General features: G+C 45.4%; 1 protein-coding gene across 1 annotated transcript in view; it reads right to left on the minus strand.

Annotated features, from left to right (window-relative positions):
* The window catches only part of ABCC2 (ATP binding cassette subfamily C member 2), a 65,910-nt gene that overhangs the window by 12,093 nt on the left and 36,364 nt on the right, over positions 1-17,453 (minus strand). The window contains exons 14-24 of the mRNA XM_037064183.1: positions 16,347-16,431; positions 15,576-15,642; positions 13,905-14,031; positions 11,934-12,110; positions 10,317-10,484; positions 7,318-7,498; positions 4,629-4,752; positions 4,223-4,358; positions 3,315-3,534; positions 3,008-3,162; positions 212-367 (exon numbers count right to left, since the gene is read on the minus strand). Of these exons, the coding sequence (XP_036920078.1) occupies positions 212-367; positions 3,008-3,162; positions 3,315-3,534; positions 4,223-4,358; positions 4,629-4,752; positions 7,318-7,498; positions 10,317-10,484; positions 11,934-12,110; positions 13,905-14,031; positions 15,576-15,642; positions 16,347-16,431 (1,596 nt within the window). The remainder of the gene's footprint in view (positions 1-211; positions 368-3,007; positions 3,163-3,314; positions 3,535-4,222; positions 4,359-4,628; positions 4,753-7,317; positions 7,499-10,316; positions 10,485-11,933; positions 12,111-13,904; positions 14,032-15,575; positions 15,643-16,346; positions 16,432-17,453) is intronic.

Genomic DNA, 17,453 nt, shown 5'->3' on the forward strand with positions numbered 1-17,453 from the left:
GGGACTTGCTGTGGGCCACACGCCAATTGGTGCTGCCACTCCAGCTTCAGATAGTGGCCCGTGGGCTCCTCAGGTTATTGATCTACAAGTCAATGACAAAGATGTCGAAGAGGATCGAGTGACTAGCAATAAACAAAAGAGAGAATTCCCGGGAAGGAAGCTGGGCTTTCTAAACAGAGAGGAAAGGAGACGCAGCCATTTCTGAGCCTACCTGAACAGACACGTAAATGACAGCAAGAGGAATGATGATGATGGTGAAGATTGGAGTGGCCATGCAGATCATGACAAGGGTGCTGACGATCCCCAGGAAGTACGTAATCCAGTTGCGCAAGGACGTGGGGAGGGTGTCGTCCACTGTGGAAATATCCTAGGAACACAGTTAGGAAAGATGGTATACTGGTGAATTCCTATGGCATTTTAGATTTTCCTGCTTCCAGCAGGAAATGTGTTCAATTCTGGGTTCTCCGCAACTCCTTCATTTAATCACTTCATGATATTCATTTGCAATAGACTGTTCTGCTCACCCTGAAAAGCAATGTCATTTCTGTGATGTCGTTATCTTTCTAAATCCCTCCAAACAGATATGGCAGTCACCCTTCAATAGATTTACTCTTTTCAGTGAAATTCCCATTTGTGAAATTTATTAAACCATTCATGACCACCCTAAGCTAATAGAGCCTTACAAGATAAACCCTCCTCTGGCCAAGTCGATTCAATTATTCTAACTTTACACAGGTCCCAGTTCCATCGAGTACCTTGAATAGAGCCTGGCATCTCACAAGCATTCAATAAACATTTGATTGGTGGCTCCAGTCCAGAAGCCCTGCCAGACACCACCCGCCACCTTGACTGAGGAACCTGGAAAGTTGTTTCCTCTGTCGAGCGTAGAACTGCAAGGGGAGAGGGAGGTGGGTCCTTTCCTGGTTACTGTTCTAACCAGAGATAATGAGTGGGTCTCACTACCATATCACCTTTATGTCATGTTGAATAAATGAGCAAATGAGTGGATGAAAGGATGGATGGTTGGATGGTTGGATGGATGGATAAATGGATGGTTGACTATACGCAGGAAGCACAACTTATATTTTTGGATTAGTAATGTGTGAGTAGCAAAGTGACTCCATATTATCTCTGGAGTGTCCCAAACTGGGAAAGGGATAACAGTTTCCTAATAGAGTCCTGAAGAGTGGATGACTCCTGAGTATACATCAGAATATGAATAATGGTATGTCCAGGGTTGGCAGAAAAAAGAAATCCTCACCAGCTCTCTGTTCTACGCACATTGCTTTTGACTCTTACCTGGCACAGATTCTCTTTCTTTCCTCCACCCCCTCATCCATCTCCTCTTAAGGGCTCAACCTTCAGTTCTAGAGGACCCTAGATCAAACTGTCCTTTATGGGCCTGAGCCATTTCCCCACTATATTATTAATGACAGCTTCTTTTTTTTTTTTTGCTGCAAAATCACCCAAATACAACTGTTGCCTAAGTAACTCACAGTAAGATCTCCATGTTCTCTTTTTCAGAAGATTAATTATATATTACAATGTCAGGAACAGGTTGCAATTTTTGCACCCGCGTGAAATCTCCCTGTTGAAAATCATGTGCCTTTTGAGGTTCTGCTAAAGAGCAGAGAGCCCATTAAACTTGTCTCCAGTGACATCAGACCCACTGTTATTGTCCCAGAGGAAGGTGGTAAGTGCCCACCCTTGAAGCAGTCACTGTGTCCCCAAACTCGGCAGTGGGCTATGAGCTAGCCCTTCTGTGTCTGCTCCAAGACCACACAAAAAAGGGTCCAGAGCTGCTCAGACATTTAAAAATATATACTCACTCTTCTGCAGAGGACTGAAAACTGTGCTGGTGGTCATTGAATATTACTCAGAATTGCCTAGTTTTTGCCTCTGTTCCTAAAAGCTCCATCTCATATGCATTAAGATTCAATGAGTTTGACCCTAGCTGGGTAGCTCAGTTGGTTGAAATGTTGTCTCATACACTGAAAGGTTGCAGGTTCAATTTCCAGTCAGGGCACACACCTAGGTTGCAGGTTTGGTCTCAGGTTGGAGCACCTATGAGAGACAACCTGTCGATGTTTCCCTCTCACACTGATGTTTTTCTCTCTCTCTCTCTCTCTCTCTCTCCCTTCCCTCCACTCTTTCTAAAATCAATAAGCATATCTTTGGGTGACGATATAAAAAAATCAATGAGCTTGTCTTGCCCCTGGAAGAGAGTCATCTATATAATCTTCACATTTATTGAGCATTCCAATGACTAGGACAGTCCTTGGCTCATAGAAGATGCTCAATAAATGTCATCAAATGAATAAATGAATGAAAGATCTACAGTAGATAGAGACAATGTTTTAGAACCTCCTTAAAACCACAGGTGCCTCTCTTACATAATCTGCTTCTAATTTACTTATTCTTCAAGCGTAAATGGCAGAGATTTCAGGAATGGAGATGGAGACCGAGCAACAGGTTACCCTGCTCTTCCTTTAATTCAGTGTCATAGTCGGTGATAATGCTGCTACTTGTGTTTTCCCTCTTCACACCAATTCTTCTCACCCCGACTCTACTGCCACCTGCCCACCCCTACCCCCACTGTCTCCCTGGTTAAACTTCTGTAACTTGAGTCTCACCCTTTCTCACATTTCCCACCCTAAATCACTTGGGCTGAGCTAGACCCTCTTTTCTCTGTCATTCTTTTGTATTCCCAGAATACCATTGTATATGTCATTGCTATTTCGGTTTTACCATATTATATTACAGTCTTTTATTTCCTTGGCTGTCTTACTCACTAGATGGTGAGCTACTTAAAGGGTCAGAACCGTTCAGTTCTATATCCCCAGGATCCTTTCGACCTCACCCAAAGTACTCAAGAAATCATTTGTATGCTGATGGACAAAAGAACTACACAGTGTTGCCCAGGGGGACATAAGCATTCTTTCCTTGTCAGAAGTAGAAAGATCCTCAGCATAAAAACACATAATCTTACAGTTTTTGAGATACTTACACCAGAAAACCTGTTCACAATCCGGCCTATGGGTGTTGTGTCAAAGAAACTCATGGGTGCTCGAAGGATGTTGTTCAGCAGTTGCTTGTGAAGGAGGTTTGATGCATGGGTGAAGCTATAGACACTCCAGAAATTTGCTATGAGCATAAATATACCTAGAAATGGAAACAGTGCAGTCAGCACCATGCACGGGGATTCCTGAAGTCTTGTGCCAAGGACACAATGGCAATGCTTTGCCCGAGTCCAGGCAAAACCCATTGACCAGACAGATTGTATAAGAAAAGACTGTTGTAGCCATCAGACATACCTTGCACTAATCCCAGAGCTCCATAGATGCCAATTCTCATGTCCCTCAGAGAGGTTGGGTAGTTGGTGCTATTGTAGGTTTTAGAGTCACTGGTCCAAGCACTGAGCCAGAGATTGTATCCAACCAAAGCCACATAACTAATTACATAAGCAAGGAAGATGAAGAAGATTGAATACCATCCTGCTTCTCTCAGGTATTTCAGGTAGATGGAGAACTTGACCTGCAAAGCCCACATCTCAGTGTTAGTAGAATTCATAATGGCTTTTAGTGGAGAATTACCTAGAACACCAATCACAAGGAGTAGTGTGGTCCCTGGAAAAAAATGGATCACAAGTAGAAGACTGGTAGTCTGTGGTCATCATTTCTGCATTGGGCCAGGAAAATAATCAATGCTTAAATACAATGCAAAGTAAATGACCATCAGATTATTAATGAACTTCTAGAAGCAATTAAAAGGGGAAGACAGACCAATGGAGTGTGACAAATGGGGTTATACTACATACCCTAGAATTTATTTCATCATTTGGATTTAAGACCTTAAATTTAAGACCTTGGTTTTAAGTTAAGTTTTGTTCATTTGAATTGTGTATTCTGAGATGTATGAGTGACCTCTGGCTCCCAGAATTGCATCTCAAAGAAGTTTTGGGGTTTGCTCCACATGTCAGCATAGAATCAAACATCCAGGAAGTGTGCTATGAAGATATTCACAGGAAACATCATTATTCATGAAGTATGATTTGACAGAAAGCCAACTCTCCACCAACATTTCATTAATGAATTTAAAGATTGGCACAGCAAGCATAAAACATAACCCTTCCAGACATGTGTTTTCAAGTCACGAAACTTTGAAATGTTGGGATTCTAAGCCTCATATCACCTCTAATGGTACATTTTACTGTTGTATTCACCTTTCCAGTTTGTATGAATTCCTTCTTAATTAATTTTTGTCCTTTCACCAGTTCTTCCCCCTCCTTCTGGGCATTCGTATTCCGAGTTTTCAAGGAGTTTTTCAGGGGCTTCAGAGGCCTGCTATCTGACCTAGATCTGAGAAATTGAGAAGGGGGAGGCTTTCCTGAGCATGTAGGTGCATCCTGGGGGTCTTCTCACAAGCCGATGTCCCAGTCTCTCTGATTGCCTCAGAGTTCATTTCCAATCAGGTGGCCTTGGGGAAACAAACTCCCCCAACCCTCATCCCCATACAAGGAAACAAAGGAAGAGTGGGAAGTGTTCATGTCCACTATGCACATAGAAAAAGAGAATGGCCAAGAGGAAATATGGAAGGAATGGGGGCTGCCAGCTGAAGAGATGACCAACCTGTAGCTAAGTGTCCGACGAAGGCTGTTTTCTCTATTCATGGTTAAGGAGGCCACATCCTCAGGGATTTCCTCCAAACTGGGTACCAGCCCATAGTCATCTTCTTCTTCACTGTCCTCATGGACTAGGAGACACATCAAAGGTTAGGGAGATAGCTGCACAGAGCTCTTACGGCCCTGGGGACAGGAGAGGGATGTCTTTTCTGATACTGCCGGGCTCACTGGAGATCCCAGATGTCTACACAGGCTGGGATCTTTTACTCCAGAAATATTACTTACAGGTACATTTTCTCATTGAGAAATACCAGGATAAAGGAGAAATGAGTTAATATTCCACTGGAAGATAAAATGGTCAAAAGGAAAAAATTATTCCCAGAATCTTCTAAGTTGCTTTGGAGCAGGAAAGAATTTTTAAGGGTTATCATAGAAAAACACAAGAGTCATCATACCTTAGAACTGACTAAAGAGGTAAGTATAAATTTAAAATCCCCCTCTTTTTTAAAAATATTTTATTTATTTACCTTTAGAGGGGAAGGGAAGGAGAGAGGGAGAGAAATATCAATGTATGGTTGCCTCTCGTGCATCCCCTGCTGGGAACTGGCCCCTGCCGGGAATTGGCCTGCAACCCAGGCATGTGCCCTGACTGGGAATCGAACTGCGATCCTCTGGTTCGCAGGCCCGAGCTCAATCCACTGAGCTACACCAGCCAGGGCTAAAATCCCCCTCTTGAAATTCCAATAATTTGACAAACTTTTTATAAATTTAAAGCATTTAAAAACATGCCCCCCAAATAAAATAAAATGCATACATAACCTCCGCATCAGAATGGCAGAGTAAGGATATCCAGAAATTGGTACCTCCATAAAGTCAATGAGAATAGCAAAAAATTGTCAAAATCAACTTTTTCATAACTCTGAAATTAGCCAAAAGCTTGTGACAATCCAAGGAACATTAATTTAAGAAAAATGACTAAATATTAGTAAGAATAGTAAGCTTTATGATCATTTAATTTACTCTACTCCCATCCCCCTCTCCTCAGATCTGCTGTAGCCTGGAAAACCAACAGCCTCACAATCATATTAGCAATAAAAACCAGCAGCCTAGAGGCGGCTGGAGGGAAGAAACTGGCTTGGGCCCCCCACTCCTAACACCTCATCCCTGGAGAATTTTCCTCATTCGACTTGTCTGGCCGTTCCCAGGAAAACCTCACTCACAGGGTTGGTCTTTATTGGACCTGACTCGGAGCTGGCTAGCTCAGACAGCTAGCAGTGATTGTTCAACATCACTGCTGCCCGAGGTTGTCACAACAGGTGGGTAAATAAGAAGCTGACCAAAGCCTTCCAAGGAAAATCTGGGAATGAGATATTCATAGAGAGCTTTGATACATATTCCCGATGATCTAAAATGTCACACAGATGTGTAGGGCTGTGCACACGCCCGAGAAAACTTGGCAAGGCCCTGTTCTCTCACCTCTGGCTAACCATCAAGCTCCGTGTAAGCAGAAAAACCAAACCCAAACGCCCCCGGCGGAGGCAGAATCGTAAATTGCCTGGTGGCGTGTTAGAGACGTGCCCCCGCCTTTCCTCCCAGCCTCTTAGAAGATGCCCTTGTTCCCAGCACTTCAGGAAATAATGTTCGGTTAGTAACTGACCCCTCAGTCAACCAAGCATAGACTTCAGTTGCCACGGGTGACAAAGAACACAGAGTTAACAGAATAGTTCAAGAAACTAAATAGGTGGAACAACACAACAAACCCTGGCAGAAGAGGGAGAATTCTTATTTCCAGAGGGTTATGTTATTTCAAATGACCAGTTTTCAACAAAAAAATTGAGACATAAAAAGAGCAGGAAATTACGGGACCACATACAGGGAAAGACCAGTCCACAGACACTGCACCCGAGGGAGCACAGACAGTGAACTTAGCGAACAAAGACTCTAGATCAGCTATTGTACATGTGTTCAAAGGACAAGAGAAAATCATGTCGAAAGAGCTACTGGAAAGTATGAGACTAAGTTCTCACCAAGCGAGAACATCAATAAAGAAATAGAAATTATTTAAAGAGAAGATAATAGAAATTCTAGAGTTGAAAATTATAACTGAATAAAAAGTGTACTGGAAAAGCTCAATAGCAGATTTGCTCAAGAGTTTAGGCATCTGACTTGATCCAGTCAACCACCTTCACAAGGCACTGCCAGCTTGGACTGCAGGGGACAGAGATGAGAAAAATTGAAGGGCCACTCCCAGAATTCTGGGATTCTGCCAGAAGAAAATGGGTCAGTAGGGCTATCCAGCCACGAGCATGTTATTCTTCAAGAAAAGGGGAAAATGTGTCTGAAGGCAGTTCAGGGGTTGGCTGCTTCTTGGCTCCAGAGATCTGGGCCCAAGGCTAGAGGGAAGGGCCAATCACACCAAACCTCCGGTCAGACCCTTCTAAAGAGTGCCCTGTGATCACATGGCAAAGACCAGATAAGCAGGATGAACCTTCAGGCTCACTCAGGCATAGAGTTTCCATGTCTGTGTTTCTTTACAGAGACACAAAACACAGAAAGAGCAGACTTTGGATCTCTGGGTAATTCACACTCACATCTAGTTCACTGGATACTGAGCAGTCCAGGAGGTGGGTCTCAGCTTACCACGCCCATTCCTTGCCCTATCCACATCCCATCTCCTTCCAATCATCCTTACATACCTGTGGCTTCTCCTTCAGGCCCCATCTCTTTTTGAAATGTCTTCAGATTTTTAGCAAACAATCCCTTCTTGGCCAGCAGAGCTTTGTAGGACCCCTTCTCTGAGATGGTACCATTCTCCAGAACCACAATCTCATCCACTTGGGGAAGAAAGTGAATGCTATGTGTAACCAAGAGTCGAGTCTGTAAAAATAACAGTAAGTTGTGCTGAGAACCCTGTGTCCACCACCTTCCTTGTCCTACTCTGAAGAAGGAAGAACCAACACCTCAATCACTGTGCATTTTTGCTCCGAAATGTGGCCCTGACCACCTGGCCTCTTTTACTTCCTCTTTCCTTCCTAGCACCTCATCCTAAAACCTGACCCATGTGTAAGATGAGATTATTGTCATTGTGGATGTACTTTTTTTTTTAAGTTATTTTTTAAGTGACAATGAGGTGTGCCCTACATACACTCTCTTCTGGCTTCTTGGGTAGCTAGGAGTTGGGCTTAGGAATGTCACTTGACATTAATGAACTTAATAACTAGCTAACTAACTGCCCCTTTCACTAACCAGCTAACAATCTGAGCCAACAAGAACTACCCAGATTCTTCCAGCATATTGATGACATTGGAGGACAAGAAACTTTGTCTTTGGACCAAGCCTTTTCTGGTACGGGATACACATTCTTTGTATTCCTGCCTATTGATGAACCGTGTTGACTACTGAAACAGGGACTCCACTCAGAGAAAGACAAGCACTTGTAGATCAGTAATGAGGCTCAGATAGAAGCCATGGGACTAAGAAGGGCTTCTGAAGGGATGACCCATGACCACTGCCTCTGTCTACCCCACAGACCCACAGGTACTAGGTCCTCATATTGGGAAGACACAGGAGATGCTCATTCTTCAAGTGTCAGTTCAAAGCCTACTATTCTGGAAGACTTTCCCGAGTCCCCAGGCAAAACTTGGGTATTCCTCCAATGTTTCCATTGTAGTGTATGTGGAATGCCATTAAAATAATTCTTGTATTATTATGTTGTGTTTGTTTCTCTATATGTTTCCCCATTAGATTGTAAGTTCCTTGAGTTCAGGGACCAGATATTTACCTATGCAGGCCCAGTCTTTGAAAGAAACCAGGAACAGGTGGGTATTCAGTTCATTAGTAAATGGAGCCAAGAGACCTTAAGGACCAAAGTCAGGAGCAGGAGTAGGAGAGAGAGTAAGTTCCTGTTGACTCACTGATCCAACAGAGAAGCAAAAGATCTCAGTAGAACAGGAGCCCAGTCAACCCTGCCATCCTGACTGGCAACATTCAGGAAATTTTGGAGGGAACAGGCCAAATACAGATAGAAACTTACTGCTTGGTGCCGAGGGAGATGTCGTTAGTGACAGCCCCCACTCTGTACTTCCTGCTGGTGAGAGGCATATTCAAACCCTTGAGGGGCTCTGTTGGCCCCTCCCCCATTTGGTCCCCCGTGTGAGAACAAATGTGCTAACTTGTCCATGGTAAGAAAAGGCTGGTCTCTACCTACCACCCCCTCTAATGACTTGTTCTGGCCACTTTAATCTCTGCTGTTTCACAGTGGCCTTGTGAGAATCAAGTGAGACAATGCAATCGAAGTGATTAGCACAGGCCCGGGATATAATAGTTATGAAAAAAAAAAGCCTTGGCTGATGAGGCTTGGGTTTGAGTGCTGATCTGTGTACCATAGGGTTGCCAGTTCGATCCCCAGTGAGGGCAAGGGCCAGGTCCCCAGTAAGTGGCATGCGAGAGGAAACATTGTTGTTTCTCTCTCTTTTTTCCCTCCCTTCCCCTCTGTCTAAAAATAAATAAATAAATAAATATTTTTTTAAAAAAGTTTTTAAAAAGTTACAAAAATATCAGCTTTATTTCCATGTTCAGGTTGAGTCACCCTTTTCAGGCATAGTGTTCCTACATCCTGCAAAGATTCCAGAAAAATGTCTTTTTAGAGCATAGCTCTAATACCTGCAGGGTGACCTGTGTCCCGCTGCAAGGGGAGCTGTTGGGTCCTCTGGGGTGTTTCCTGACACCAGTTCTCTGACTCTGCTGGGTGTTTGACAGTTCAGCTCAGTTCCAACACTAACTACCTGGAGTTACACATGACAGTTTAAGAGCTCAGTCCCACAGCATCTGGCTTCAGATGCTACTCTCAAGGCTTGAGCCCCCCATACTTCTGGCCAACTAGCTATAAATCAGGGGTCCCCCAGGCCCCTCCTCAGGTGATAGAATGCTAGAATGGCCCAGAGATGTTTGAAAACCACTTTACTTATGTTTATCAATATATTATAAAGGATAGTACTCAAGAGCAGAGAAAGGGAAGAGAAGCATAGGGCAAGGAATGAGGGGTGAGCATTGGACTTCCATGTTCTCACCAGGTGCACCGCCCTCCCAGCACCTTAAAGGACTCACCAACCCAGAGGTCTCTGAATCGCCTTGTTAAAGGGTTTTTATAGCCCAGTCTCCAGTCCCTGCCCCCTCGGTCCCCAGAGGTCATTTGGTGGGACTAAGGTTCCAACCCATCATGTGGCTTTTCAGGTGAACAGCCTTGTCCTATCTGAGGGCTCTACCCTAAATTACTTAATAACACAGACTCCTGTGTTATGGAAAGGGCTCATTATGAATGAAAGACATTCATATTACTCAGGGAATTCCAAGGGTTAGCAGTTCTGTGTCAGGATACTGGAGACAAAGACCGCATATATATCTTATTACATCACAGGTCTCAAAGTATTGTTTATTAGAATCAATCATCCTAACAGGCTCAATGTCCAAGCCACAGAGTAAGGCTAAATTTAGCCATGACCTCAAGATGGAAGCCCTCACGGGGTCAGCCCCTGGAAGACCAGTCTGACACTATCTCTACAGCAGCCCGGTGAGGTAGGTAAATACGGAACTCTGTTTCAGGACAGCAGCTGTCCCTAGCAGACGTGTGTGACCCCCCTCTGCCCCTTTGCCACGCACACACCTCATGCCTTTGTCACTTTAAATGATTTCTTACCTTGCCTTTCAAAAGGCCGTTGGGGCCCAAGACCTTATCAAAAATGTGTTTTCCCACGTGAGCGTCCACAGCCGACAGGGGGTCATCCAGAATGTAGATGTCTGAGTTTTGGTAGGTAGCTCTCGCCAGGCTGATCCGCTGCTTCTGACCCCCACTGAGGTTTATGCCCTGAGGAAGGAAATCATTTCTCCTAAGCACTAGGCCATAGTCCTGCCTTTGCAGAGGCAGCTGAGAAAGGGTAAGAAAGAAATTTGCCTCAATAAGGTATCCAGGGCTTAAAAATCTTCCTTTAGACAAATACAGAACTTAGAGTCAACTAAATCACTTTAGGCCCTATAATTAAAGGTAGGCCCACCTTACCGTTTTCTACTACACAATTTACTTATTTTTGCTGCTTCCTGTCCCACAAGAATGTAACTTGTACCAGGCAGATTTTTCTCTGTTTCATTCATGGACGTAACTCCAACACTTAAAATTCTCCCTGGCACATGGATCCTCCATAAATGTATGTGGAATTAATAAGCAAAATCAATCTAAAGCTGTATCTTCATAAGTCTTTTAACACTTCAAGGTCGTTGTCCCCAAAGACTGCTGTAGGTAGTTTTTGTAATGGGGACAATTCAAGAGAAAACCACAGGCCCAAAATGGTGTCACTTGTGCCAAAGCCCAGGATACCAAACCTAGATTTAATGCCAGAGCTAATTTCTGTTTCACACTCGCCCAGCAACATAGTCTTAATCAACCAGTGTGAAATGTTCTGGGCAAGACCAACAGGCTGTCTGTCAGGTGAGTCTTCTCCATCCTTCCCTGACCCCACCCCAGAAAGAAGAGGCAGTCTGCATGAAAAAACCCTTTCCTGGTCTCTTTCTCTCAAAACAGAAACAACAACAACAAAAAACCAGATATCCAGGAGCCCCCCAAAATAATTTCTTTTTTTCCCTAATAGCTTCTTTTCCCCACTTTTTCTCTATTTCTGTACCACCGGTGGCGCGCCCTTGGAGTTGTCAGATGGGATGCTGTCCCATTCACAAACCACTTAATAAAGCCAATCAGATCTACAAGTTCACTTGGTTGAATTTTGTTTTTAACAGGAGGAAGGGTAAAAACAACCTAAATATGTGATAGACGGGGGTTTCTAAACAAATTATGCCAAATTCACATAATGGATACGGTCTACGGTAGTCATTAAAAATCCACTTTTAAGGAAGGCATTTAATAACATGAGGAAATAAGTCACACTCAATATCTGACTGTTCAAAGCAGATTATAAGCACCATTCTCTGACTCTCACTAACGTACAGAGCAGAGAACAGCTGGGCTCCGGGGTTGCTGCTGTCTGTCCACCAAGCTGCCAACCTTGGGCCAGTCCTGGACACTTAACCTCTCGGGTCCTCACCTCATCATCTTTCCTTCAGGTGACATAACCCCTGGATTTGCTTCCAGGTACAAAATTTTAAACTTCTGAGTTATTTGTATATGATATTGTGTAAACTCATGTTTTCTGGTATTTGGCCCAAACATTGACCACCAAACTTGGTCAGTTATTTTATTCCCACGTATTTCTTCACCATCCTCACTTTTTTCTTTGCTATTTTTTCCGCCTTCGGTTCTAAGTACCTTCTCTCCAATCTCAGCCAGGTCTCCTCCAGGCAGCACTTCCAAGTCTTGGAGGAGGGCGCAGGCCTCTAGAACTTGCTGGTATCTCTTTTCATTGAACTCTGATCCAAAAAGGATGTTGTCCTTTATGGTGCCATTCTGGATCCAGGACTGCTGGGGGACGTAGGCTATGGTGCCCTGTGTGGGAGAGGATCAGACCATATGACAGCTGTACCTCCAGAAATGCAGGGTTGAAGGAACAGGGGCGGAAGCCAAGAGGATCCAGTGAAACTTAGATTTGAAGAAATGTATGTCAGGTTGACTGAACATCTGATATTTATAAATGTGCTTGTATTTATCACACCAACCAGTGAGAAAGAATTCAAAGTCCTGCTCGTCATGTAAAGTCCTGTTTGTTTCACGCTCACCTAGCCCTGATCCCCAAAACTGGAGGATGAACGCACCTGCTGCTGCTAGAATAGGGCTCTAGTGGGACCCCAGTGAGTTTACGAGGACCAACAGAAGGCTCACCCTGACGGGGGAATGGTGCAGAGGACACGAGCAAGCAAGAGCCAAGACATTGGGAGTAGGGGCAGGCTGATGCATGAAGCAGATCATGTCCAAAAATGGGCCGACAGATGCCTGTGTCAGAGGAAAAACTCAGTTATGGGGCAACAAGAAAAAGCTTCCTAAAAGGAGCTAAGAGACAGAGTTGAATCTGTAGATCCTGCATAGATGCAGAGCTCAGACTGTTTCCATGGTGGTTGCCAGAGAGGAGGGGTGTCAGGGACCTGGGTGAAAAGGGTGAGGGGATTAGGAAGTACACGTTGGTAGTCACGGAATAGTCACAGGGTGTAAAGAACAGCACAGGGAATATAGTCAGTACTATTGTAATAACTGTACAGTGCCAGGTAGGTACTTGAAATATCAGGGGACCACTTTATAAAGTACAGACCCTACAGACTATGCTGTACACGTGAAACTAACACAAAGTAATAATTGAATGTAAGCTGTAATTGAAAAAAGTCTGTAGGGTCTGCTCTGCTACACTACATGTGGATTTAATGCAAATTACCCCATTAGTGATTGGTAAATCAGAGAATGATGTCAGTATGAAGTAGAAGCTCTTACAAACGACCCAAGCACATCCATGAAAAGCAATCAGGGGCGAGCTTCCTCATAATTAAAAGAAGGCTTAGCAATATAACAAGATCTTGAGGAAAACAGCTAAAAACCTATGCGCATGCCTCTTTTTGGTGTAATTCATGGCTGGTTAAATGATTCAAAGTACCTATAGTTTCCCTAAATGTAGCTCTCGGGGGAAGCTGAGAGTGCTGAGGAAGATGACGCGAAGACGGTTTCTCTCTGTTAACAGCATAATTGATAAAGACGTCTACACCTTACATCAAAGTTTTGTGTTGGAAGCAAGTGCCCCCAGAAGAGGGGGTGGGAGGCTCAGGACTGGTTGGGATGTTGGTACAAGTGCCAGCAGGGATCTTACGACACCACTGATTTTATTGTTATTGGTTATTGGGGTTTTTTTGGTACCCTGGTTACAAAGTGATATAAGTTTATAATATGTTCCAACTCTTCTCCCAGGTCTGGTTATTTTTATTGCATAATTTTATGGAGCGTGAAGTTTTCAGAAACACATTATGTCGACACATTAGGATTTGCCTATGCTCTGAAGAAAGACCTCCATCTATTCAACGGTTTTCAAACTTCGGTATGCATATGGTAATCACCTGGGTAGCTCATTAAAAATGCAGATGCTTAGAATCTACCCCTTGAATCTGATTCTGTATGTGAGATGGGGCAAAGAATCTGTAGGTCACAAGTCAACCAGATGCCTGCAAGACCTTTTACCCATACAGCAACACAAGAGCAGGGACAGTCGGATGCCAGACCTCAGTGCGTTCTGCCACACGAAGAGGCAGCATGAAGTGGCCCACCTGCGAGTGCCAGGGCCTTCTCCTTGGCATTCCCTCTCACCTTGATGGTGATGTGCCCGTGAATGTTTTCCATTTCTCCCAGCATGGCTGACATCAAGGAGGATTTCCCAGAGCCCACTGTGCCCACCACAGCCACCAGTTGGCCCGGCATAATGTCCAGGTTCACGCTGAAAGAGAGAAGTATATCTGAAGGAGAGGAGGGGACTTATTCAAGAGGCATTCAAACCACTTCTCAGACTCTCTGGGAAGCCTGGTGTTTGGAGATTATCTCTCGAGACTGGAAAATTTGCCTTGGACATACAAGACTCCAAAGTACTTCTTTAATGATTTATTTTTAAGCTCTCAGAGCCTAGTGACCCTAATACAAATACGAAGTTGGGACTTGAATACAAAGTGACCCTAATGTGTTCAAGGCATCTATAAGCTGTTTGTGCCAAACTTGGGTTTCCACTGGACAAGTTCTCTTAGCACCAACATGGGACTATTGAACAAGAGCTTAGAGACCTGAGTTCAAGTCCCAACTTTGTCACTGCTGAGCTGTGTGGTCTTGAAATATCTTATCCTCTGGACTCTCATTTCTAAACTAATGATCTTGACTAGACTAATGTTTCCCAAACTCTGGGAACAAATTCCCAAGTTCCCCAGAGTTTGGGGAACATTAGTTCCACTAATACTCATCCCTTCCACTGAGGTCCCACTCAGTGGAACCCTGGCTGCAAGCACAGAGTCCCGCCTCCTCCCCTGGAGATGTGTTTGGCTGTGTCTGGCTGGAGAGGGTCTGCACTGGGCTTGGCTCCTGGAACCTCCCTGTGTCGGCCCTATTGTTGGAGTACCTGGGATGTTAGGAACCCCAGGAACTTGTTCACAGTCTTTCTGAACCTGCCCATCGAGCTGAACTTATATTAGCAAAGGGGGAGCTACTTCCAGTCTTCTCTCTGCAAAGACAGGCTTTCAGGTTGGGCAGATTCAGAGGAGGAGGTTCTGGCCTGACACATCCTGGGGCAAACTCCAGAGTCTATGTTCAAGGTCGTAGAAATAGCAGAGATGGGTGGAAAGGCCTGGCTGTAGCAGGGAGGAAATAAGGTGTGCTCGGTTGTGAAGAAGAAAGATCTGGGGTGGTGTGCACACCAGATGCTGTCCTCAGTGGATAAGCTGGATTTCTGTTATGTTACATGCAACGCTAGGGCAAGAAAGGGTTGGCTTAGGGCGGCCTCCATGGTGGATGGTAGGGATGGATTATTTAGATGTAAAACTCCAGACCTGAAATTCAATCTTATGGAGGCAGTTCCCATTGCCCACTTCAGGGAAGAAGCTCCAATGTTCTTAATTACATTCTTAAATGAATGAATGAAATTAAACCGAGGTGAGGGTCTTGTGTGTACCCTCTACCATACCTGGACACGCAGACCACCTGCCCACTGTGCAGTACCACCAGGCACAATCTGGAGAACAAATGTCTGTACAGGGGTTTCTGAGCCGTAAACATGTGGTCCCACAGCAGGAAAGCCGGGTGGCAGGTGTGTTTAGGAGCAAAGAGGCTCAAGACCTTGGCTGTCAGCCCATCCCTGCAGGGGCTGAGCCTGCACTGGTGTCTGACTGAAGGTGTGCACACAGCTCGTCTCCCCATGTGTTCTACCACATGGAATTTTCCCGTCACAGGACAGGCAATGAGAACCCTGAAGAGCAGCAGGATGGAAAGGAGGCAACTCACTCTCGAATTGTGGCTTCCGAATCCTGGTCCCAGGAGAAGGAGGCCTCAGAAAACTGCACGACTTTGTCTGCTGGGAGGAAAACCCCTCTTTTTAGTCAGACGTAGGTTCCCACCTGCCTGCCTGCCCTTTCTCAGCCCTCACGTGTCCCTCTCCGCTTCCTCCCACGAACCCCGAGATCACCTCTGTCAGGTGCTGGCTCCCGCGCTAGTGAAAGCTCTTGGGGAGTCCCGACGTTGCCTGTGTACAAAGTCCTTTTTGGCTCTGGAGTCCAAGGCCTGTGATGAGCCTAGATTTCAGTTCTATAGACCCTAGACATTCCCAGGCCCTGTTGCTTAGTCTCCAGGTCAAGTTCCACCTGCATGTGTACACCCAGTGACTCCCTACCCTGGGTTCCAAACCCAAGGCTCACCCTGGCTGTGGAGGCCCCGAACCCTCGAGCCTCCGCAAGCTGCATTTTCCTTCACTCCTCCTGCTTTCCCAGCTCCGTAGGCTCAGCTCCATCCTGATTCCACTCTCTAGATCCTTTGCAGGATTCCCTGCTTATCCTCAGGACAGCTGGCTTAGCTTTGTTTAGCAATGTGTCCAAGCACTCTGTTCCCAGTGAAAACATAATTTAAGTAAAAATAGTATGCTTCTATGCAAATACAGGTTCAAGATAAGGCCCTTCACTCTCGCTTTCAATCGGGTTGCTGCTGCCGAGCCCCCATAGTTCAAAGTTCCGGTGCCAGCTCTGTGAGTAAGTTGGGGAAACAACTTCCAAATTCATTTACCAAAATTGCAGTCATGTTGAATGGCAGATGTGTCCAAGTCATCCCCTCCCAAGTACTTCTCCAGCCGCTCTATGGAAACAGTGGCCTAGAGAAGAACACAGAGGATCTCAAGAACAAAAATCCAATGACAAACACAAGCAGGGGGAGAATTTTGACTTTGTCTTCAGCCTTGGATGTGATAGGAGATCATCAATCTGCCAGACTTTTCGCCTATCATTTGCTACCTGCTGCTGGAACCTTTCTGAGGCCCACGACAGACTCAGCCTCACCTCAGCCCCAGAGGGCCAGCCCACCCGTGTGCACAGGGGCAAATGAAGATGCTGTTTCAACCCTTCAGAAAACTGGTGGGAGAAGGAGAGAGAGGGCAACTCCTGCTCTGTCCCTAATCTTTGTACCTAGTTCCAGAAACTGTCTGTTGCCTCTCTTTGAGAAAAAACACTAACTTCTGTCCGGTCTGGCAACTACTCCCCTGCATGCTCTTTTTTAACTGAGTCCATGCCTTGATGACCCGTTCTGTGTCCTAAGCAAGCCCCTCCTGGATTCCATAGACAAACTGGCCGTGGCACACTTGGACACAGGCCACATAGGTCCAGCTTAAATCACAGCTGATCCATGGGTTGACAGAACACCCTGTGGTCCCTCTGGAACATGAGAACTTGAGAAGATTTCCATGGGCTTCTCCAGGACGTTTCTCTCCTGTCCTCCAGGGAGGTGGTCGTGAACTGGTTTCTCGTCACCATCTGGGCCCCGAGGAAGCCTGAGGCCCTCTGCCTTGCCCTCTCCCGAGGGTACAGCCACAGACTGTAAACCTGCTCAGCTGCTGCTGGTACCAGCTCCTGGGAAACAGAGCACCCCACTGCCCCACTCTGTCACCCTCTGGTCCGTTTTGTTTCAGTGTCATCTTGTGGGACAGGGAGTCTTGGGGGGCTGACACTTTTGCTGATCTTGCTCCTACTGTCTATGTAATACATCAAATCCCTTAAAAAGAGCATGTTGTTCCTTTATCGGCTGCACCTGCCAGCTTTTCTTAACACCTCCCCTCACCCCCAGGACAGGGAGGCCTTCTCCCAAACCCTAGCCCTTCCAATGGCCTGAGCTGTCTGCAGT

The sequence above is a fragment of the Sturnira hondurensis genome, unplaced genomic scaffold (assembly GCF_014824575.4).
Source record: "Sturnira hondurensis isolate 20B ecotype Veracruz unplaced genomic scaffold, ASM1482457v3 Scaffold0014854, whole genome shotgun sequence".
Taxonomy (NCBI): Eukaryota; Metazoa; Chordata; class Mammalia; order Chiroptera; family Phyllostomidae; genus Sturnira; species Sturnira hondurensis.